General features: G+C 39.4%; 1 protein-coding gene and 1 pseudogene across 2 annotated transcripts in view; both read left to right on the top strand.

Annotated features, from left to right (window-relative positions):
- Nucleotides 1-1,209: 1,209 nt before the first annotated feature.
- On the top strand, nucleotides 1,210-1,328 carry LOC112470326 (annotated as a pseudogene).
- Nucleotides 1,329-5,308: 3,980 nt separating this feature from the next.
- GADL1 (glutamate decarboxylase like 1) overlaps nucleotides 5,309-24,689 on the top strand; it is a 151,626-nt gene continuing 132,245 nt past the window's right edge. The window contains exon 1 of one of the 2 annotated variants that reach the window (XM_015596856.2): nucleotides 5,309-5,669. In XM_015596856.2, coding sequence (XP_015452342.1) covers nucleotides 5,633-5,669 — 37 coding nt within the window. In that variant the 5' untranslated portion in view covers nucleotides 5,309-5,632. Of the gene's footprint in view, nucleotides 5,670-6,911; nucleotides 7,059-24,689 lie in introns of those variants that run through there. The other variant, XM_025039184.1, reaches the window with a different exon arrangement.

Here is a 24,689-nt window from a genome sequence, read left to right as displayed (position 1 = left end):
ACTTCCTTAGAAACGAAGTTGATAATGTCATACCTCTGCTGAGTCAATATTCAACCTGTAAGCTCAAGTCTGAACACCTTGACTCGAAGACATTCCTTCACCCCAACCTCCTTCTCAGATCACACCACTCCTTCACCCACCTCTGTTCTCGCCACCTGAAACTGCTGCTCACTTCAGCGAGCCTCTAGGCTTCTGGATTTACACGAGCCAGTTCCTCTGGCTAATGACTTTTTTTCTTCATTTGGTAAACTCTGCCTCATTTTCTAAGCCCAGCTGAATGCCATCTCTTCTGAGAAGTCCAATTTCTCCAAGCAGAGGCTAAGTTACTTATGCTTTGGCTGCTCCAGCAGTTAATTCTCCCCTCTGAAACAGCATTTACCCAGTGTGTCCTAATAACCTTTTTATACATTTGTCTCCATCCCTCAGCTGAGAGCATTACAGAGCAAAGACCACCGATTTGCCTGATCTGTCTTTGTAGCCTCAGAGCCTGCACGCAGCAGATACTAAGTGTTTCTCTAACAGATGGCAATTGCTCCCTGGCACTCAGCACACAATCACTATCACAGTTACTTTTTTTCCTAAGGCCCATTATGTTTGGCTCGAGCACTCACTTGCCAGGTTGGTTAGGCATTGTCTAGCAGGAGATTCTTAAGTTTTATAAGACCAAGTAATTGGTGGTGGGAGAGAGTCCTGCACACCAGCTAGTAAGGGTCATCACTGCCCTGGCAGACTAGCATCATTGTGGCTCAGCTTCCAGTGGAATAGTCAGAAAGATCAGGCATAGGCATCTGTACCCATCTATAGAAGTGCCTACACTGCCAGCCCTTTTTGAAGCCTGCCTATCTCCATGGCCCAGAACCTGGGCCAGGACCTAGTTACTGCGACCATTTGAACCTCTGACATGCCTCCAGGCTTGGGGAGTCCTTGGCCCCATCTTTTTCTACCCTCAAAGGTCAAATTCTCTGTTCTCTTCATTTCTCCAAATATCCAGTTTAATTGCTTTGCAGACATAGGCCAGGCACTGCCAACCACATGCCTACACGCGCCAGGAAGTGGGCTGCGTCAGGGGACAGAAGAAGAGGGCTAAGGATAGTAGCTGCTTTTCAGTTTCAGCTGATTAAGACAGTGAAAGAAGCCAGGCCACTGTGGCCAAAAGGTTCTGATTTTTCAAGAGATACTAAGAATGAGATTTTTATGAAAAGAAGTTTGATCTATGGCCATGCCACCCGGAACGTGCCCCATCTCATTTGATCTCGGAAGCTAAGCAGGGTTGGGCCTGGATAGTACTTGGATGGGAGACCACCTAGGAAGACCAGGTGCTATAGGCGTTAAAAAAAGAAAAGAAAAAAATCAGTGTGGGAGCCAAATAAAACCCGTTTGTAGGCCAAATTCTGCTGGTGGCTAGACGGTTTGTGTCCTCCGACCTAGGCTTTTCTGTCATAAGAATTTTAAGGTCGTTTCTGTGCTGGCCCACCCCCTCCCCAGCAGGTTCTCACCTGTCCTGGGAAACACAAAAGAACAGCTTACTCTCACTGGAGGATGGAGAGCCTAGTTCTGGCTGTTTTTTCTTTTTAGCAATGGTGAGAGTGCTGTCAAGTTTTCCATGGTGGGCTACAGGAGCAAACACATTAAAAAGAAAATCTGGTTAATTTCTTAATAAGTTGGCTTGTAATGACTTGATTATTATGGCAGAGAGATTTAGGATAGCCCAAGATCATAGCATTCCTTCTATGAACTACTCTGTATTTTAACAATGACCTTTTGTTAAAGCTATCTGTGGGGAAGAACCAAATTTTCTAATCTGTCATAAATTAATTGTAAAATATGACAACAAATTACTAGAAAAATGAAATAAAAAGGCATAACAATGCAAGCCCCAATTATATTTTATATTATTAGATACAACAGACATAAAATTCGTCTGTCAAATTGCTACAAAGCAGGGGTTCTCAACCAGGAACATTTTGTCTCATGGGGACATCTATAAGTGTCTGGAGACATTTTTGGTTGTCAAAACTGAGAGGAGGATGCTACCGGCATCTAGTGGGCTGCTAAACATCCTACAATGCACAGAACAGCCCCCACAACAGTCACCAGGTCCACGATGTTAGTAGTGCTGAGGTTGTTTCTATTATAGTTTCTAAGTGATTCCCTCATTTTCCGTCTTTATCTTTTTGTGGACCAGTTATGAGCACTTCTGAGACTAGCACTGATCTGCTGATCACATTCCAAGAGGTAACATTCCAGAAATATTTTCACCGCCTTTCTGATCAAACCCAAAGCACAAGCCAATGGCGGGTTTTCCAGAAAATTTAGCATATTATCCAGGGGTTCTAATAGCAGGTGGGAGCCACACTACTTACAACATAGACATATATTTCTTTCAGTGTCATAAATAATCATAATGTAAGTCCTGTAGTATACAAATATGAATGCCTAGGTATGTTTCTAAACAAAACAGAAGAAGAAATACAAATCCCCAGATCACATCATGTTATCTCACTGACATAACAGCACCCTTTTTTGTTCTTCCTGGCTAATGGTTTTTTTAATCAATCTAGCAGGATTTCCCAAATTAATAATTAGTTTCTCATCATTAATCAATAGTGCTTGTTAAAAATATAGATTTCAGGTTCCCACCAAAGACCTAGGAATTAGAGAGAAGGTGCCAGGAATCTGTAATTTTAGTTAAGTGCCCTACGTGAGTCTAATGATTAGAGAGTTCCGGAAAACACTAAGAGATGAGATATCCTGTTAGACACTCTTCCACCATGTCCAGATCTAGTCACAACACGAGTCCTGTTGATGCATTCATTTAACAGTTCCTTGTTCCTGATTGGTGCCTGACATTTTGGGTTGTGGCTTCAACAGTGGAAAAGCAGACAGGGGCCCATGTACAGCTTTTGCACACTTCCCATTTACTGCCTACCGCATGTCCCTCCTCACAGTTCTTACTGTCTCTGCCCTGGTGGCAGCACTTGCCATCTCTCACCTAGATTATTATGGCTGGTCTCCTGGGTTCTGGTTTCACCATATGGCCACCCCTGCCTCCGGCCGTCTTCTGTATGCTACTGCCTCTTTCCATCTGGCCCCAGATTAAAACCCTTCTCTGCGTCTTCATTACCTATAGGAGAAAGTCTAGCTAAACATAGTTTATAGGTCTTTCAGGACCTGGGGCCTACTCCCTTCCCCTCCCTTATCTCTGGACACTACCAGCTCCCACTACCCATTCTAGGAAACACTGACCCAATTACCGATGATGGTTCAGATGCCAACATTTGGCCCATGTTGGTGCCTCTGCCTGAAAAACTAGTACTCTACCTCATTTCCTCAACCCCCTCAATATGATAAACTTGTATTCATTTTCCAAATATTTATACTCTCTAAGGATGTACTTTTCTGAAAGGTTTTGGTAAAAAACTCTTGCTACAGATTGTGGAAAGTGCCTTTGCTAATCATTGTAATTCAGTGTAGAAATTAGGCACAAGCTTTGTGATTACAAAGAGCTACACTCTAATCGTTGGTCCGAAACTCCTCACTTCAGTGTTTGTGTAAGCTGAGCCTCTGTTTGTCCATCTGTAAAAAGGGAACAATAATAATTCTCATTCTTATGAGGATTATAAGAGGGAATGTATGAAAAGCATTTGGCACAGTGCCCAGTTTATAATACATGTTTAAAGATGATAGCAACTACCATTAGTGAAAACTGTCACTTTTGGTTGGAAACATTTCTTAATCCTTCAAATAGAGTTAGCCATGCCCTCATCTATGGGTCCTCGATGCCCCATATCTTTCAAGGAACATAAAATATATAAGAAAGGCTAGCTGTCTCTAAGCTTGTCTCTCTCAACTGCATTAAGATATTCAGAAGGCAGAATTTTTTTTTTAAATCCTTAGTAACTGGTAGGAGAGAAGTACCCAGTAATTGAAGAATACAATGCCTTTGTTTAGGAATAAATATGGAAATTGAGATAAGCCAGTAAGAGGTGAGCTCATAGAGCAGTTTCTTGTTTTCACTCTAAGAAATTTTGAATGACATTCTCTGGATGGGACAAGGAGGTGAGGAAGCAGGAGAATTCCTTGTGCAGGTGTGGAACTTGACATGTCTGTGGTCCTAGCTGGTCCTGCTTGGTCTCACACACAGAGAGAGATAATTTCCCAGCAGCTGACACTGATCACTGTTCTGTGCTAGAGAGGATACATTTATTATAATGCTAAAAAATAAGTAAATAAAAATAAACAAAACAAACAGAAAAACAACTTCCAGAATGTATACTGTCAAGTATTTTTTTAATAGAGTTACCAGAGGTTAACTCCTGACGTTCTTGTTTATACTTTTATTACTAGATCTCAGTCCCTTATCTAGTGAAACTGAAGACAAAAGAGTAGATGGGGAGGAGGTCTCAGAAACTATAAAATTTGTGGGGTTTTAACTTTAATATTTTTAATAATTCTAGTTGCAGGCATATTAGGAATAATCAGTTCTAATTTGTGAGAATAGGCGTGCACTGTCTTCACTGATGCGGACTTGAATAATGCTAGCCAGAGGAAATAATTCAGCTGCTAAGTAATGATGCTAGGCTCCATGCAAAAGTAAACCAGGATTTTTTTTTCAGCCTGTCGAAGGATCTGGATTACAAATGCAGTTCCTTCATGTAGTTGTCATAAATGTGCTTTGAAGTGGCATTAACTGATTGCTTCTATCATATCAACAGCCTAAGTTAAAAGCTCCTAAGGGAACTTAACTTTAAACATAAAGCTTGTTGGAGAAGTGACAAAAAAGCAGCACTCACTGATTAAATTTAAATTTACAATAGCAACATGGCTAACACCCAACATCCTGGGGTTTGCTGGAAGAAATAGTGTTGAAAAAATTTTAGTTTAAAATCCAAACAGATATTTCACCTTTCTAACTCACCATCTCCTTTTGCTCATTACCACCTAGCAATGAGGTGCCTACCCCGCTTTCCCTTCTGTAAACTTGGAATTATGCAGAGGCAAAAGTCTGAAATCTGACCAGGAAGAGGAATTCATTCGCTTGTAGAACTCTTAAATGTCAAGGCAGTACTGAATGAATAGGTAGGAGCAGATTCTGTTCACCTCAGATGCCCTGAAATAGGTTTCCTGAGCTGGTGGCGGGGAGCAGGCGTCATATTTAGCTTAGGGCTTCTCAGGCCAGATCAGACCCTGAGAGGTGGTTACTCCAAAAAGCTGGGAAGATCACAGGCCATGACTCACTGGCTTGCCCTGCCCAGTCTCTACCCTAGGGAGGCTGCAGGGGCTCTCCCTGCCTATTCCTTCTGCTCAGGCAAATTACCCACAGCCCTACGCACTGTCCCCGCCGCTTCCCAGAGAGGGCAGAGGGACCCTGGCCCCGGGTCAAGTCAGTGGCTTGCGGTCAGTCGCACAAGTATTAACAGAGTCAAGGTCTTCAGGAGGCTGACACTGGAGCCTCGAATGGCAAAGTGAAAGGACTGCGGAGCGCGTCTCGGTCCCTCCCTTTGTAGTGGCTCGCGCCCAGCGGCTGCCGGGTGCACCTGCGGATCCCCAAGGGGGGCATTGCCTCAGCAACCGCGGCTGCCGCCTAGATCGCAGGAGCCGCGCCCGGGGCAGCTCGGAGTTGGGAGCAGCGATGAGCAACGACCCGGACCGCGAGTGCCCGGTGGACGGTAACGACTCGCCTGGCGCGGCTGCGTCTTTAGTCTTTAACCGCTTCCCACGCGGGTTTTATTTAATCTCCCCGGTGCTGGTTGGCCGGGGGGACGAGGAGGAGGGCTGTTTCCCTGTAAGGCGGCTGGGGTGGGTGGTAAGTCCCCCTCTTTGTGGATATTTGCACTCCTTTCTGCACCTTTTAGAGTTATTTATTTCTATTTTTATTTTTTTTAGAATTAAACAAGTTAACAGATAAAGAGCAGAGAACCGCGCTTGGAACATAATGCGCACTATGCGGGTTTGTTAAGTAAAACGCATATTGGGGTTTCACTGCTTGGTGCGCTGATGCCTGTGTCCCTAGACACAGTGGGGATGCCTTCCCTGAAAGAAAGATGATTTTGCTAATACTTTGGGACATGCATCGCATCACGCCCCGCCCTCCTACCTCCACCCACTACTCTGTAAACAGACCTTAGAAGAGGCTACCTTGGTCTTATAGAGTGAGTGATGCCCTAATGTACTTCAGACTGAAGCTCGGGAGTGGGGGACCGGGATGTCAGTTGTTTAAAGAAGACATCGTGGCAGCAGAACCCCCCCAAACTAACTTTTTAATTTGGGTGTCATTTGGTCCTACTATAAAACCATAATCACCAGCTTTTGTGAAGGTAGGGTGTCAGATTGCTTTGGACGTATGATGAAATACTCCGAACCCCTTTCCCATCCAAATTCAACTGAAAGTACACGTTTGGATGTTTGCCGAAGATTTCAAGCCAGACTCCTTACCCGTCTCCATGAATCTCTGGTTAAGAATCCCTGCTTTGAAGGTCATCATTGCTCTTCAAGTATTTTCACTAACTAGTTAGTTGTTGACCTTTCAGAAGGAGTGTTCCTCCAGGAATAACTCCTCTTTGCATCAGTAACCCTTTTGGATTGTACCGAATACGTCTTAATGAAGCTGTGTTGAGTTGAGACTCTCTGGGGGCTTTGGGAGCAACAGGTGTGCGTCAGGTACACTGGCTTAGCTTCCCTGCGGATCAGTCATTTTTAGAGCAGGGAATTTGCACAGGAGTTGGCAAGGCAAGAACTATTGTGCTGCAAGAAACACTTCGTTTCTTCCTTTTAGAGTCCCAAGGAATGTTCCCACCACAATTGCCCTGGATCCTCTTTAAATTTTTTTATATATATAAAGTTGCATTATTATTGTTTTCATTATATAGCATAAAATTCTGGCACTAAGTTCCTAATAATATGTCAGGGTTCTTTATCTGAGGCAGGGATAGGCAGTATAATTGTATCTTACTACTTTAGTCCTGCACTGTTTTGTTTGTTTGCTTTGTTTTTAACCTTAATTTCTGTTTTAAAGCCACACACTCTATCAGAACTCCGACAGACACTTAAAAAAAAAGGTATCTATTTTTCCTAAATTAAGCATGTGACCTTGTAACCAGGCATGTCTGTAGCTTGTGGGGAATTCAGTAGTTGCCATATATGAAGAGTGAAGTGTGAATTTAATCTTAAAACTATATTCTGGAGGATACCAGAAGGCTTGGGATGCTGTTATTCTTGAGCAGATGATGAGGTAATAATATATCTAACAATACCAAATTGTGTCAAATGTTTGCTATGACATCTTAAAAGAATACAGGTTATATATCTCTCAGACTTAGTAAATTTCAAGGTATAGATAACAAGATCATGCAAGGTGACATTTGATGTAATGTTAAATGATAAGCCTGCATTAAACAAACTTGTAGAATCTCTGTTACACGTTATATATTATGTAGTAACATCATAGGGGATCCTGTTGCAGATAAAGAATGCTTATTCTAGTCTTCATGCTTTGATACAGTTTGCGATCTTGCCATAGTACATACAAGAGTTTAGGCAATTAATTACATCAGATTCAAATTTTAATTCCACTAAAGTGAAGAATTCTTTGGCTTCTGCTAATATTTTCCCCTAAGGTTTGAAATAATTACATAAACCTTCTACATCATTTAGCCTGCAAAGTCATTGTTATTTTATTCAGCTTTGATTCTTGTTGAATCACTACTAAAATGAAAGCAATTTACAAGTTTTAATGGAAGGGAGCAGATTTTTTGTTGTTGTTGTTGAAAAGCTTACACTTATATATTGTCAAAAGTCTTGTATATTGTAATAAAATTAAAACCATGACATTCAGGAACAAAATTTCTGGGTAATTTCTTGGTCTTTTTACCTATCCATTTTCTTTCTCTCTGTAGCTGTTTCACTTTTTATATACTCCTTTTTATCATCATTTAAATGAAATCCACTGCAGGCAAATTTATCACTCAGTAGATTGTCCCTCATTTAGGATAGAATTGCTAATATTTTTTAAACACTTACTATCTGTTATGTTGAGTTACAAGCACTATGTTATCTGACCCTCCCTAATCACTAATCACTAACAAGTCAATGGAAGGGGAAATATTATTGTCTGCTTTATTTATTTTTTAAGAAGCCGGAGGCTCTGAGCATTCAATCCAGATGCATTAACTCCAGAGCCCACAGCCCTTACACCTAACTCTTGGCCCATGCTGCCTCCTACTGGGCCATAAATAATATTGAATGTCCACAAGCGACCTGGAGCAGCATCATTTGCGGGTCTATGCAGGAACCACAGGAAGAATGCTGGAGAGGACCTGGAATGTGGCTCTAAGCTTAATGAAATGACAGCAGCATCCGTCCCCTTTCCTTTTGGGTCAGAAAGATGGAAAGAAAGACTGTCAGTGTTTAAGAGGTTCATACTAATGGCAGGTCTCAGGCTCACACTGCCTTTTCTTCAGCATAAGAACCTGGGCTTTGCCCTGTGGCAGGAACCCTCTGGTTGCTAAGAATGAAAAACAGCATGTCCTATGGGACACCCTCTCTAACAACCCTTCTCCTGGAGCAGGTTTACTAGTGGTCACATTTCCCTTAGGCCAGGGCAAATGGATTCATTTTAGAAGGCTGTGCCCTGGGAGCAGGCAGACACACAGTGGACCATACCTGGTCTCTGTGGGCAACTGATGGAACAGAGGAAAGAGAAGAATGCATAGCAAATATTCTGGCCTACAACTTGTTCTGATTGTGTATCTCTGGATACATAATTTATCCTCTATGAGTCTCAGTTTCTTTATCTGTAAAGTAAGAATAAAAACACCCGTTGTTTTGGATTATTGTGAGGATTAGGTATAATATACAGCATAATAATATACTGTCTGACAGTATATTACTTACCATATTCTGAAAATTGGATGTAGAGGTCAATGAGGTAATTGAAACACCTAATTTGTAAGTGTGTCTAATTGTTTTGTGTATGTACTTGAGGTGCTTTCAAGATGACTGCTGTCGAATATTCTTTGTTTGCAGAATTAGCTCCAGGAACAACAACAACAACAACAACAACAACAACAAAATATATAATTCCCTGTTCTTTAAGAATAGATGTGTGAATGAGTAACCTTTAACCTTATATATACTTATATTCTTGGCGGAAATTATAATGCTTCGGCACCATCCCTGGGGGCAGTATCTCGATCACGTTTTCTTTCTAATTTCTCATTGCTTCTTTTTTCTGACTGAGCAATGGGATCCTCGGCCTCTTTTCCTAGGATCTGCCAGCAGCATCACCTTTCTCTTCTGTGTGGGGTACTCCTTTTCAGTCTTCAAGGAAATCCCTACCTTGTTTTTGAGATTTTAACTCACAGGCACTCTGATAACCTCACCAAGTGTCCCTGAGACCCCATCCCTTCCCTGTTATGCAGCCCTGCTATGCCTCTTCTCCAGAAGTCCTAATCTCTTGATTTGAAGATGGTGCCCCTATATTATCCCACTGTGGTAGAATGGATACGAAAAAGGGAAAATACCGGAAAGAAAATAATATCTTGAAAATAGAATCCCTCCGCATTGTTTGCGCCTGACACTCATGGATTCTGGCACAGTCCTTTTCTCTCCACTTCCTTTGTTTTGTGTTCATTCAGCTTCTTTTTGGATTATGAGGGATTGATTATATAGAACACCGAGCTATCATTCTGTACCCTTGGAACTACCACCAGATAAAGAAATATAATTTTTCTGTAATCCTAGAGGCACATGCCCTCCTAGGGGCACATGTCGTCTGTGCCTCATTCCCATTGTAGCTCCTTCCCTCCCCTGTAAGTAACCATCCCCCTGGCTTTGACAGTAATTACTTTCTTGCATTTTTTATGGTTTAATCATCCAAGTATGCATTACTAGATGTCACCATTTAGTATTACCCATTTGAAAAATTGTGATAGGTCTTAATTTATAGATTTAGCCTCCTGGTGGTTGTTGTCGTCATCGTTGTTGTCGTTGTTGTTATTATTAATTTATCTGTTGAAGAATCTGGGCCATTCGACTTATAGAATTCTCCGCAAACTGAATTTTGCTGCTTTCATGCTCACGGTTCAACATTTTTTTGAAGATTGCCTTTTATTGAACTCCAGTTTATAACACCTAGCCCTTCTTTCTTCTTGGCCCTCTTGTTATGCTCCGTTTCTTGGTCTAATCTTTAAATTCTGGAAACACATGTGCAGTCATTTGGTCTATTAAGCTTTGTATTATTGGGCAGTAAAGCATTTTATTGAGCTTCTTGTATTCCGGTCCTTAATTCCTGACTTAACTTCATTAAGCATTCTAATGAGTTGGTTGAAAATTGATGCTCTCATTTACCAGTTAGTTCAGATATTAGTAATTTGGGAGCATTATGGGAAGTATTGCAAACTTTTAATATTTTAAGCCTTTTAAAATCTTTTTTCAAAATGTTTTATATTTTGTTCTATTTTATTTTTGATCTCTTAATTAATTTTTATTGATTATGTCTTCTCTACCCTTAGTAGTAAGAAAATGTCAGAGTGCATTAAATGTTTAGAAATATGGTTTAGTTTGAAAAATATAAATGCTGGGTTACTTAAATTATAGTAGATTGCAGATAGTTTGTACAGTAAGAGTCCATTTTATTGAAAAATAATAATTCATTTACACTTATGGAACTAGAACTAAAAGAATGTACACTTGGGGATTAAAGGTAGTTGTGTATGATGGGTGGATAATGGATTTTGTTTTAGGCTCTTCTTGTCTGTATTTTCTGTAGTGAGTCTGCATTGCTCTGACAATAAAAAAATTAATTTGGTAGGGGAGAGGATTGGGGATGGGTTTGGTTTGGTGTAAATGTTTTTCTCATTCATTTTAGGCCAGATTTTGCAGCTGTATTCATCTGGTTTGGTTTTTATCATCTTACTTAGGCATTAATGTCATATCTATTATTCAAACAAATGCTTACATTGGAATGTAAATGTGCTCTTACTAACTCCCTATTGCTGGATACTCAGATTATTTCGACATTTTTTTTTTTATTACAAATGAGAGAAAAAATAATTGGCTAAAATTAATTAAAACTATAGAAGCAAAAAAAGTTTAGGAAGAATTCTATAATTCTAGAAAACTATTAAAAATGTTTTAAGGCATAATGTAGAGTTGAAAATGTGGACAGGATTTACCCATCCTTGGAAATCCAATGAGTAGAAATATTTTTTTGACAAATGTTCATCTTGACCAATTCACACTTGGTCAAATTGCTGTTGGACAAACAGTAAGTTGCTGTCAGGGCAGTGAGGAGAAAGGAAAAGGTCTGAGCTGTGCTCCTTATAGACCAAGGCTCGGTTTCTGACTCTGTAAGCCTTGAGGCCCCTTTCTGAGCATCAGTTCATTCCCCAGTACAATGGAAGTGATAAAAGATAACACTGCTTACCACATGGGGTTTTATGAGAACATATGTAAAATATCTGGCACCTTGAAGATAAGTATTTCCTACCTTACTCTCTCAATAAATATTTATCACATTGAATTATATAGATAAATAGGCATGAAACTCTACGGGAAGTATGTTTTAAAATAAGATTTTGTTTAAATAAATCCTGCAAACCAAAAAACAAATATATTGTAACATGAGGAAAGGAGATCTTAGACTTCTGTCTAGCCTAATAGAGTAAGTGAAACTCTTTTGCTGAAAGCTGAAACAGCACAAATAGAGAATATGATAGAAAAATATAGCATGGAAGGTAGATAGATTTTTTTTTCGGCTACTGATTCAATTATGATGCTTGACTTCAACATCTCCCTGAGTCTGTCTAGGAACAGAGCCTATCTCTGGTGGGTTTAGGGAACTAAAGTTGGTCCTGTTTTTGTTGCCATCACTGCTTTAAGGGTCATCCCTTCAACAGGCACTGCAGATTGGCACATGGCGTGAATCACAGAGACCCTCAATGTGGGTCTTTACCTGATACTCATTTTATGAAAAATGCATCACAAAATTCTCATGCAAAGGAATTCTCACAGAGCAGGCATTCCCCTGCCCCAGCTGAGCTTTGTCTCAAGTGCTCAGATGTGGTTTAAATACTTAACTTTGTCTTATCTGTGGTTTTGTGACTGGGGCTCTTCAAGCTGGTGATGGGGCCCAACAAGTGTTGGTCCTCAGACATAAAAGAATACCCTGGAATATATCTTTGGTGTTCCCTTACTGTTCCTTATTGGTGGTAGAATGGCAAAATTTGATAGACTAAGATATAGGAACACTAGAGTTCAGTGAGCAAATAGGATATTTAAAATTTAAGGAGTCAGACCAATGGAATACAAGATGTTTATTTCATAAATGACCGTCTCACTGCTAATCTCTTTAAAAGCGAAACACTTAAAGTTTGTATTAAGAAACTTTGAAGATTTGTAATAGCATAAAAGTACTTACACATAAACCTAACCAAGAAGGTGAGAGACTCGTACATTGAAAACTACAAATATTACTGAATAAAAAAGAAAACAAAACACACAAATAAATGGAAAGACATCTCACGTATATCGATTGAAAGACAATATTGTTAAGACATCAGTACTACCCCAAGTGAGCTACAGATTCAGCACAATCTCTGTCAAAATTCCAAGAGCATTTTATGCAAAAAAAAAAAAAAAAAAATTATCCTAAAATTCATTTGGTATCTCAAGTGACCCCAAATAGTCAAAACAATTTTGAAAAAGAACAAAGTTGGAGGATTCACACTTTCTTATTTCAAAACATATTACAAAGCTACGGTGATCAAAATAGTATGGTACTGATATAAAGACAAATAGAACACTGAAATAGGACAGAGAGCCAAAAGATAAACCCTCATATATGTGGTAAAATGATCTTCAACAAGAGTGACAAGGACACTCAGTGGGAAAAGGATAGTCATTAACAAATGGTATTGAGAAACCTGGATATTCTCATGCAAAAGAATGAAGTTGGACGTTTATTTTACACAATATACGAAAAATTAATTCAAAATGGATTAAAGATCTAAATTTAAGACTCAGAACTACAAAATTCGTAGAAGCAAACATACGGGAAATCTTCATGACATTTGATTTGGCAAGGATTTCTTGGATATGACACAAAAAGCATATGTGACAAAAACAAAAATAGACAAATGAGAATATATCAAACCTAAAACTTTTTTGCATCAAGGACACAATCAACAGAGTGAAAAGGCAACCTATGAAATGGGAGAAAATATTTGCAAGTCATATGTAAGGAACTCCTACAACTTGAATGCAAAAAATCAAATAACTCAATTAAAAATGTGCAAAAGACTTAACAGCTATTTCTTCAAGATGATATACAAATGACCTATAAGTATATGAAAAGATGCTTACTATCACCAATCACAGATACGAAAATCAGAACTACAATGAGATATCGCCTCACACTCATTTAGATGGCTACTATAAAAAACAAAACAAAACAGAAAATAACAAGCGTTAAGGATGATGTAGAGAAATTGGAACTCTTTTACACTGTTGATGAGATTCTAAAATGATGCAACTGCTATGAAAAACATAATAGAGTTTCCTCGAAAAATAAATAAATGAATAAAACTACCATATAATTTAGTACTCCCACTTCCGGATAAATATCTAAAAGAACTGAAAACAGGGCCTCGTGTTCATAGCAGCACTATTCATGATAGCCAAGAGGTGAAAGCAACCCAAATGTCCATCAATGGATGAGTGGATAAACACGATGGAATATTATTTAGCCTTCAAAAGGATGGAAATTCCATCACATGCTACAACATGGATGAAACTTGAGGACATGATGCTAAGTAAACTAAGCCAATCACAAAAAGACAAGTATTATATGATTCCACTTATATAAGGTACTAGAGTGGTCAAATTCATAAGAAACAGAAACTAGAATGGTGGTTACCAGGTTCTGGAGGAATAGGGGAGAGTAGGGGAGGTATTTAATGGGTATAGAGTTTCAGTATTGCAAGGTTGAAAGGTTCTGGAGGTCTGTTTCACAACAATATGAACATATGTAGTGAGCAAACTCTAAACCTAAAAATGGTTAATAGTGTCAATGAAACTTTATGTAAACACATACGTGATTAATTACAGTTCATACTCATAATTTAAAGACACTGATAATATTCTATTGTTCAAGAGATAACACATATAAACGGGTAGCTGGTAAGGTCCAGTTTAAAGCAAAATTATAGCTTTCTACTCATTGTTCTCTATCCCTTGTGGAGAAGATAATGCCCGCACCTTCTCTCCTTATTGTTCTGTTTCCACAGTTTCTATCAGCAGCGCCGCTGCGAGGTTCACAGCAGACCTTACAGGATGCTGAGCTACTGTGCTTCACTTTTTTTACACTTTACGTGGTCTTTTTAAGAGCTTTATTGAGGTACGATTTACATATCATAAAATTCACCTGTTTGAATGTGCAATTCAATTTTTAGTAAATTTACAGAATTGTGCATTCTTCACCACAATCCAATTTTCGAGCAGTTTCATGCACATTATATTTAAAAAAAATATTACTGCACTTTTCTGCTGTTTCTGAGTACCTGCTCTTTTTTGCTGGTAGCTGTATACCTGAGAGATATTATGATCTTTACAGGTAGAATGCAAAAAGAAAGACTATTACTGTCTAGATTCCAGTGGACAAAATAAGAGTTTCAAAACAGTGTTTTTACAAGCCAGGCTATTGCCTTGAGATAAGGCTTTCTAAATTCTTTTATTTCCCCTTTAACACAATCTACTGGGCCTAGAAGACAAACTCATGGAGTTTTGTCCATAGTACGGAGAAGATACCTTCGTGTACCTTTAAAGGTTTTCCATGAATCTAGGGTCAAAAAGGGGAAATTTAATGTAGGAAACTTAATGAAAAATCTTATGACATGAGATAACAATGAGGAGAGAAAAAGAGATTGAAGCAAGAGAAGCAAGTGCCGAAAGACGTGATCTCGATTTCTCATTATTTGGGATCAGAGTCCAGGGGCAGGGAGGGGCAGTATGTTATTTATAAAGTAGTTTTATGGAAACACTGAAGGCAACAGCAGAGGTCTTTACCAACTTTTCTTGAAGGAGGCCACCTTGGAACCTCTTCAAAGCAAAAGCGATGGCTCACTGAAGTTGAATGGAGAGGGAGAGGCTGGATTTAGCTCTTCAAGGGATGAAGGTGACTCAGAAAGACTCTCTTATCCTCAGAAGAAGGTAGCTAGATTGAGTTTCCTTGATCTTCCCAAGGATCCCTCTTTGATGTCATGAAGGCGGAAACCAGGGGACAAACCCGCTCTGTTCGCTATTAGAGAGCTGGCGAGAGATGTGGCGTGAGCCTGGAGGGGTCGATAGCACCACCAACAGCCACGGTGAGGCCACCTCGCCCAGGGAGTACCTCCTGTGTCTGACCAGGGTGAGAGAGAAGAGACCATGAATATGCCTCAGCCTTGACTGCCAGGTGGGAAAAGAATAAAGATGTAGACAAGCGAGATTGCCCAGAGACAAAGGCACCAGGGATCCAAGAACCCTACCATTCTTCCTCCATTTTAAAGATGAGTAACACCTGCTTTTCTCCCCATGCACCGAGAAGCCATCAAGGACAGTATCAGGAGAGGGGGAAGTAGAAATCTGAGCGATCAAGCATTTTTACACAGTAAAACTGAGCATTGCCTAAAGGAACTGTTTAATTTATTATGTCTTTAACCAGGTTGGACTAAATAAATTTTGTTACCTCTTTCTAGCAATGGGGACTCATGGGGAAGATAAGCTTAATTAATGACCAAAATAAAGCTACTCCATTTTCTCTGCATACCTGAGTGCCATAAACGTATTGGTGCCACGTATAGCCTTGAAACAAATGGAATTGGTTGCTTCAGCCACTTCCATTGACAACGTCACTCTCTGGGGAATGTAGATGCTAAAGATAAGTACACACAAAGCTGGGTCTCAGGTCTGCTGATGAAGTGTACTGTGGTGTGGTGAGGCTTAGTAGGTAAATTCAGTTTTTAAAGAGGAAAAAGCAAGGGGGTTCAAGTTTCAATCAATCATACGGTAATTTGAAGCTGAAGTGTTCTTCCATTCATTCACACCTACAAGCTCTTTGTTTAAGCAAAATAATACAGAGAGGCTTTTGAGATAAAACAGCTTTGCTGTGCCTGAAGTAGGCTGCCTGGGCCTAAATACCACTTGCTCATCTTCTCCATCTTTCCTTCCCTGAACCACCACCATGGAGGTCCCGAAACATGGGAATACACAGTTATGGAGAGCATAACTGATGAAGACCACTTTTAGAAATGCTGGAATGTGATTTATGTTAATTACATGAAAAAAGAGTTTAATTGAAAAATGGGCTTTAGCCATGGAATAATTGATAGAGTGGCAAGTCATCTGATAGGGTACCATTTAACTGAGAGCATCATTTAGCCGGAGAGGTTAAAAAGTATTACTTGCAGCTGCAGAACTGCAGGGCTGGAGTCTGGCTAGAACACCCACATCCCGAATCCCAGAGAGTTCTTCCTGTGCATGTTGTCAGAGCAAATAATTAAAAGTAAGAAATCAACTCTGCAAAATACTGATTAAATCAGAGTTGTATTTTTATGTTTGTTTCCACTGGCATTGGGGATGTCTTGGTGCAGTGCTTAAGAATTTCAACATGTAGGAACTTCTTAAATGGGAAGCACTGCAGAGCAAATACCTAAATTATTTGATGTCGGCGAGCCATCAATAAATATTAAAATCTGTTTTGGTGACTTAGCTGCAGCATTGACAGATCTTAAATTTCCATATTCCAATTTTTGCCTATTAAATATATTGCTAAGTCCTTCCTTTATTTGAGTTTCTTAGCTGATAAGTCTCTTCCTAATTCAGCACTCTGGATGCTGTGTCACTTGATATCCTAATACTTTGTATCGACTTACAAAATCAATAGAGACTTAGTTGGTATTTTATGACATATCTGTTCTTTCAGATGCTATGTGGGCCAAAAAATGTATTCAAGGAACATATTTTCTTCATGTGTATTTTCATCATGGTGTATTCTATTATGCCATCAATTCAGTTTTATTTCAGTACCTAATTTGTATGAAACAGTGATAGAAGAGAAAGAAAATCTATGAAAAATTCATTTTCCTAATTTTCATCAGTGGCCTTATTTTTCAAGTCGATGGCACAACAAAAGAGAATTTTAGAAAGTAATTGTGGAACATAAGTATGATGACAGTCTTGCCCAGAAGTGTTCAATACAATGTGTCAGCTTAGCAGTTAATTGTTCTTTTATTGTTTCATGTGTGTTAGTCCAGTCTCCCCATTGAAAGAGGCTGCATGGTTTAGTGAAAAGAGAAGAGACATTGCATCAATCATAGTTTATCAGCTCTGCTATTTACTATACCAGCTATATGACCTCCATCAAGTTTATTAACCTCTCTGATCCTCATTTCCATATTTGTAGACGTGGGTATGATTCTTGTCTCATAAGGTGTTATGAAGATTTGTGTAAAAGCATTTAACATAAATGCCTAGTACAGTGTCTGTCCGGTCCATTTCAAAAAAGGGCAGTCATTTGTTTCAATTTGGTTTTCTAGAAGCAGACCCTGAGTCAGGGATTTGAGTAAAAGTAGTAACTTTGGAAGGTTGTCCCAGGGAGACCAACAGAAAATGCATTATAAAGCAAGGTGTCACTGTGGGTAAACAAAGCTTAATTTTGTTGAGTAACTCAGGGTGTTAGTGAAGAATGTGCACCTCACAGTTATCCCGTATAAACGACAAGAGTGCTGGATGTTTATACATTAATTTATATCAGTTATTGATTGAGGGATGCTGAGATATGGGTATTAATTTTTCATAGCTTCAGGCTTGCCATGTTAGTGGGCAGAGTAGGTTTGGCCGGAATAGAAAGGCCACAGGCAGAGATGAAGGTGCTAGCACTTAGAAATCAGGTAGCTTACATGTGAATGAAATACCTGAAGAATCACCTTACCCCATTTTTGTTAACTAGTAGTACATTTCCTTGCTGAAGAACTTTTGTTTTCCTAGCTTCCTATCCCATGATGCTGAAGTCACCTCATATTAGCTGATGAGAGTACCATTGCTACTTAGAAACTGGCTGGATGGGAGTCTTCATATTATAGAAATAGGCAAATACTACCAGGATCTTTTTCCTTCAGAAACCAGTTTACCAGCACACCACTGCCCCTTTCCTTAATCCCCTAGAAGATGGAGAATAGTAGTTACATGCATAAACCAGCAATCAGATAGACCTAAGTATAAGTTTGGATGTGATCTCTGACACCTTTTAGCTCTTTTGCCGTGGAAAAGTTACCTAATTTCTCCGAGCATCAGTGTCCTGATCTGTAAAATGGGGATGTGTATAACTCGTATAACTGTGGTAAAGATTAAACACAATAACATATTCTATATAAGACACACCATGGAGTTTAGACTATTTTTACTTTGAGATGCTCCTTGGAGAGGTCTTACTGCCATTCCAAGCAGGTTCTCGGTATATTCTTTCCAATCACATTTAGTAAACTCCACAAAAGAGTTTTGGTAAGTTTTCCACATTTGACGGTGGCCACATGTGAATGTCACAGCATGTGTGGTGAGGTGTCAAGGAGCTGAGAGTCATTGTCCTCACTCACCTGGATCATCTGCCCAAGGCCTGGGCTAGGAAGCAGAACCCCACGCACGGATGAGGCTCCTATCAGTTAATCAACAGATCATGCAAATGAGGCAACCATTTATAGCATTTATTTAAATTTTCATTTAAATCGCTGGTTAAGTGGAATACATTTAAAATCCTGAAGTCAACACTTGAGCAAATTGGTTTTAAAACTATATATTAAATTGCAGCACATTACAATTTGATACATAGTTCCAAGATAATCACTTACTGCTTTAGGAATACAAAAAATGGGTTTAAATAGTCTAGTGTGGTTGATGAGACAGAAGAAGCAATATCTTCTTGTTTGTTTTTTGTGAAAAAGATAAAATGTAGTAATAATCAACAGGATATCTGAACTCAGACCGTCTGGCTATGATTTGTGGCTTTATTGCTTATTAGGTGTGTGATTTTGGCAATTCTTTCCATCTTTCTGGCCTCAACTTCTCTATCTGTGAGATTGAGTTAATAAAGATATCTTCATCATAGCATTATTATGAGGATTAAATAAACTAATTCATATGAGGTGTCTAGCTCAGTACCTGATCCATTGTAAGTACCCAAGAACTGTTAACTGCTATTGTTTTGTAAGCGTAATTGTACTTCTAGTTTCCTTTATGCCATACTACTACTAGAAACGCTACTAGAAAGATAAATTACACAAATGGCTTGCTTTTTGTTTCTTTTTGGCAGTATTATTCTAGACTCTTTTTGCTTAGACAGTGCTCTACCCATTGACTTCAAGCATCCAGACTTGTACTGAAGTGAAATGTTTTTTTTAAAGAGAGAGAAAGGAAAAAAACATTTATTTTCAGACAGTAACTGGGTGACCTTCAAGTTTTGGAGAACAACACAAATACATGGGAAACTCTGAGGCTCCAGAGAGTATAGTTAGAAAGATGTGTCTGGTTGCTTTTAACTTTCCTTAGTTGAAACGGCTAAAGAAGCCAAGTTATTCAGAGTATTCAGAGTTATGGTTCTCTAGTTTCATAGAACACAGAATGCTTGCTAAGAGGGGAAGGCTGTTGGAAGAATCTTGGAGAACTCACAGGACTGGAGAGAGAGCTAAATAATCAGGACTTGCATAAGACAAAAGCCAAGCCAGTTCTGGGGATCTGGAATACTTGGGACTTGGAGATACCCACAAAAGGGGGTGGCCTTAACTGACAGAGCTGCCAAGACTGTCCTAGGGGAAGGGCGGTCCCAGTTCAGATGCTGGTTAAGCCCAAAATGCCCCAAGCAAACAAGCAAACTAAGAACAGGCATCTACCTACTCAGCCTTAAATCTTGGAAAACACAGAAGTCACCAATAAAACAATAAGTAAAATCTGATGTTTTACAAATACATGTAGATAAGAAGCAAGAGTCAGAAAGGACAAGGAAACAAGATTGTGGCAGAGTGGGAAATGCCAACAGGAACTGGTAGCGGCTAATGAAAGAGAAGGAACTGTGTCCCCCAGCTCCCGGGGAACACAATGGCCTTCAATGCAGTAGCTCCCTGGGGGCCAAATAAGAGCACGTTATCCACAGCTAAGTCCTTCAGCCAGGGCTGATGTTTGCTTTATGGGAATGCCAAATCTAGTTTTCTGCTAGAGCCCAACTGCTTTCAAATCCTTGCAAACTTAAATTCTGCCCATCAGAAAAGTTCCTAAGGTTTAAAGGTAGGATGGAGGGTAGAGGGTGGTTTCAAGAGCTGCCTATCAACATGACAAGCTAAGTAAGCACTGGCTTACTTAGTATTATGACCCTGCATTAGTATAGACAGAAATGCATCACAGAATGAGTCAGTAATAGCTCAACCAGTACAACCCCAAAATAGGTGTTTCCTAGTTTCCTATGTAAAGACTATCTCCTGCTAAGACGTACAATAGCCGCATTCAAAGCTTGTCAAGTAATGTTTACTCAAGCAGTAGAAGTAGATGTCTCTGAAAACCTAGTCTCCTGAAAATATTAGAAGGTTACCAATTCCTGGCCTGGTGCTCAGTGAGAGGAAAATATTTTTGAAATTAAAAATAAATAGGGTTTATGGTGTACTATGCATTTATTGGCCACTGACAGGCCACCGACAGCTATTTCTTTGGTGGTTTTAGAGACTGTTCTGAGGAGAATAGATGATGTTTATGGACCCAGCATTTTTGTTCAAGGGGTTGCCTTGGTGTTTCAGCAGAATCTGAATCCTGTGGCACCCCAGATGCTAGCACAATACGACCTCATAAAATAAAACCGTGGGTGATGGGAACATGCCACGTCCCAGAAAGGCTGTATTTTCATCCGTGCTTTGCAAGGGAGGAGCCAATGCATGGATTTTTGCCTCTCTTATTCTGTCACCTTTTTATCCAAAGATCGTTTTAGAACAGAGACTTACTGGGAGACAGGAAAGCTATCTTATCCATGGGCGATTGCAGGGCTCATGAGAAAGACATGGGATTTCCAGCTTCAAGTTTGCGGTGACGCTATTGTAGGGGAGAAGTTAAAATAAATACAATCCAGCATCTTGTCTGTTATCCCTCTCCCTGGCCTGGATGATTGCCAGCATATCTCCCCACCTCCAATTCTTGATTTTCCATCCTAACTTTCTGCCAGTACCCATTTCCACTTGCTAAAGCACTTATCCCATAAGAAGTTTTCAATGGCTACCTATTGCCTACCAAGTGACATCTAAATTCCACAGTTTCCATTCGAGTTCCTGCAGAATCAGTCCCCATGCCACCTTCTCAACAGTCACTTTTCCCATTTACAGATGCTGCCCTTAGACCAACAGCAGCAGTTCTTGGGGGTTTCCTGGACACAGATACACATTTTTCTGCTTACTTCGTGCTGCTTATTTTTTTGTCATGAATGTCTTTGCTTGACCTTTTTTTCTAACCCCATCATAACCAATTTCTACTAATCAGTCAAAAATCTTGATTCTCCACCCACACATCACCAGCCACTTACTCATCTTGCCCTTTTCCGGGGATCCCCATATCAGTATGCAGCCCTACCACTTCCCTGGTGGCTCAGGCCCCAAATCCAAGAGTCACCTTAGATTCTTTCGTGTTCTTGACCCCCTCCATCCACTTCATCAGTAAGTCCTCTTGGCTTTACCACCAAAATGTCTCCCATATTGCAACATCATTATACATCTCCACTGCTGTCTTCCAGATCAAAGCTGCCATTCTCTGTTGCCTGGATTACAGGAGTTTCTTAAGCAATCTCCCCGTTTCCACATCTGCCCTCTGACAGTCCATCCTCCACATGGTACCAGAGTAATCTTTTATAATGTAAACCAGATTATGTTACTCGCTGTTTAATACTCTCAAGTGGCTTCCTGTTGCTTTTAGAATAAAATACGTTCCCTGAAATGCTGCCTGTCTACCTTTCCAAATGTTACTTTATTCCTCCCTCCTTCTCGTTCTCACACTTGAGTCACGTTGATCTCTTTCTAGTTCTTTAAGAGGATAATTTATTGATTATTTGCATTTTCTATTCTTCCTGGACTGTTCTCTTTCCATGTCTTTTTACAACCGGCTTCTTCTCCTCTTTCACATCTCAATTCAAATGTTTTTTCTTCAGAAATACTTTTGCCCTATCAGATCTATAACAACTTTTCACCTTCGTTCTCTCAAGTCATTCAGGTAATTTCCTTTAGAGCATTTATTAGAGTCTGCAATTATTTTAATTACTTATCTGCTAGCCTTTTTATTAACTCTGTTTTCATGCAACCCAAATACATTTAATTTGTGTCTTTCTGTTCACTGCTTAGCATCCAATATCTTACAGAATGTTCTGAACATAATAGGCACTAAATAAATATTTGCCAAATGGACGAAAGAAGATCCATTCTAAATACCATCTAATCTAAGAAGACTTTCTGCTTCTCACATTCAGAAGCCCTTCTCAGGAATTTCAATGTGTGTTTTATTTGACTTCAAGTATCACAGGTTATGCCTTGTCGATGGGATTCTAGGTATTCATAAACATGTCTTATTTTCCTTTTTGGATTTTGAGATCATCATCTGTGTGTCTGATTCATCTTTCAGTCTCCCATAGGGCATAACCCAGTGTCTTACACATAATAGTCAATAACTATTTCAGAAAATATAAATAAGAGACGTATCAGCTCACTGTGCATTTCAACTAAGGAAAGACTTTAACTCCAAAATGAGACTAAACAAATGATTTAAATTTTCTTTTCTTTTCCCCCCCTCCCTTTGGGTACTCATCTCTACCTGACTAAAGTCATAGGCAAAGTTTTGGCATTTACTCCTATGACTTCCTATTTGTGGGTTGCATTGTGGAAATTCTTCTGTCTCTAAGTAGGCTCTATGATTCAACTAAATCACAGAGCTATATTCAAAAACATAATCTATATTTGTGGCTATTGCCCAAACTTTCAGAGCTTCTCTGGCCACTGCCTTGTATTATTGTTATTTCTTAATATCTGTTTATTTACTATAGTCTTCTTCCTTGTAGGTTTTCCTTAGTTACTCTCTCATTGGCATGTTATTTCTAAGACAACAAAAATGGCTTAAAATGCATGTGAAATTTAGAAGGGATGCAAACAATGTATGAATCTGGCAAGAGTATCTACTTTTTTGAGATTAGAAGAGATACCTGACTTAGAAAACTCCAGAACAGATGGATATTTCTTCAACATTTTTTTTTCAGCTCTATTTTTCTTTCCCCCCAACTTCCTAAATATTCTCTTCCTAGACTTGTCACAACTCAAAAACAGAGACTCTGTGCCATTTATTTCTGTGCCCCCAGGCACCAGGCTGGGTGCTTGACACATAGTAGGTCCTTTTTAGTTTATTGATTAATACAGTCTTCTTTCGCCAAGCTTTGACTCTCATGTCTATCTTGCACTGGCTCACTCGGTCTCCAGGTCCTGACCCTTTAGATTTCCCTGGGTCCCCAATGTCTTTGGCACAATTTTTCTGAAGAGCTCCGTCGTCTCCCAACCAGATGACTGGATTCACTTTTGATCCACTGTTCTTCATTTCTATTGTTTGGAGACAAGCATTATATTCTGATTGCTAATTTGTTCTTAACAGTAAGCGTCTTAGATGGGAAATTCAGCTCTCACTGGCAGACTGTCTCACAAAGATCCAAGGCTATTAATTCTAACCTTTACCTGAGCCAACCGTGTAATGCCGGTGCCAGAAAAGAGTTCATACAAACTGAGTCACATTAGTAGTTACCACTTCCTGTGTTCCTTTCTCTGTTCCTGGCACTTTGTTCAGCATCTTGCATGCATTGTCATATTCAAACCTCCCGGTGACTCAGTGCCATAGGCATGGTGATTTTAACCACTTGCCAGAGGAGAAATCTGGATCACAAGGAAGTTAAGTAACTTGTGTAAGATCACAGCAGTAGTTAGACTTGGGGCCAGGATTTGCCTGGTCTCAAAGCTTAAGCTTTGGAATCAACCAGGGTGCTAATGGAAGCCTTACTGATGGAATATGGTGACCAGAGCATGAGAGATATTTAGAGATATCATATTTAGAGCTGGTGAGACCACACCTAGAGTTTTGTGCTATACCACATTTTGTAAAATAGAAATAAACTGATTCAGACTAGTGACCATGGACATTAGAAACCATTGAAGAAACTGGAGCAGTTTTAACTGGGAAAAAAAAAAAGATCTAGATGAGAGTTGATAGAAGTCTTTGCATCTTTGGATTAGAGTCCTGTGGAAGAGATATTAGATTTGCTTTGTACACCTATTTACTGTAAAGCTTATAGAAATGACACGAAATGTACATCTGGAATCAGTGTAAGGAGAAATTTTGTGATAATTTTAGCTCTCTGCCAATGGAGTTGCTACTTAAGAAGTGACGAAGTTTTAAAATTATTATTGTTATTTATTACTGCAGTATTCAAAGAGATCAGTCTTCTACTTCAGAAGTCTTCTCTGATATCTCAACTTCTGCTATAATCTTAAGCCTTAACCCCAAATGTCTACATTATTTACATTCAAAACATGTTAACATGACCTTAGAGATCACCCAGAACAGTGATTCCTAAATCCACCTGCATGTTGCTGTATTTCCTCACT

The sequence above is a fragment of the Pteropus alecto genome, unplaced genomic scaffold (assembly GCF_000325575.1).
Source record: "Pteropus alecto unplaced genomic scaffold, ASM32557v1 scaffold10, whole genome shotgun sequence".
Taxonomy (NCBI): Eukaryota; Metazoa; Chordata; class Mammalia; order Chiroptera; family Pteropodidae; genus Pteropus; species Pteropus alecto.
Note: the sequence above shows the minus strand (reverse complement) of the source record. Positions and strands in the feature narration are given on the sequence as shown.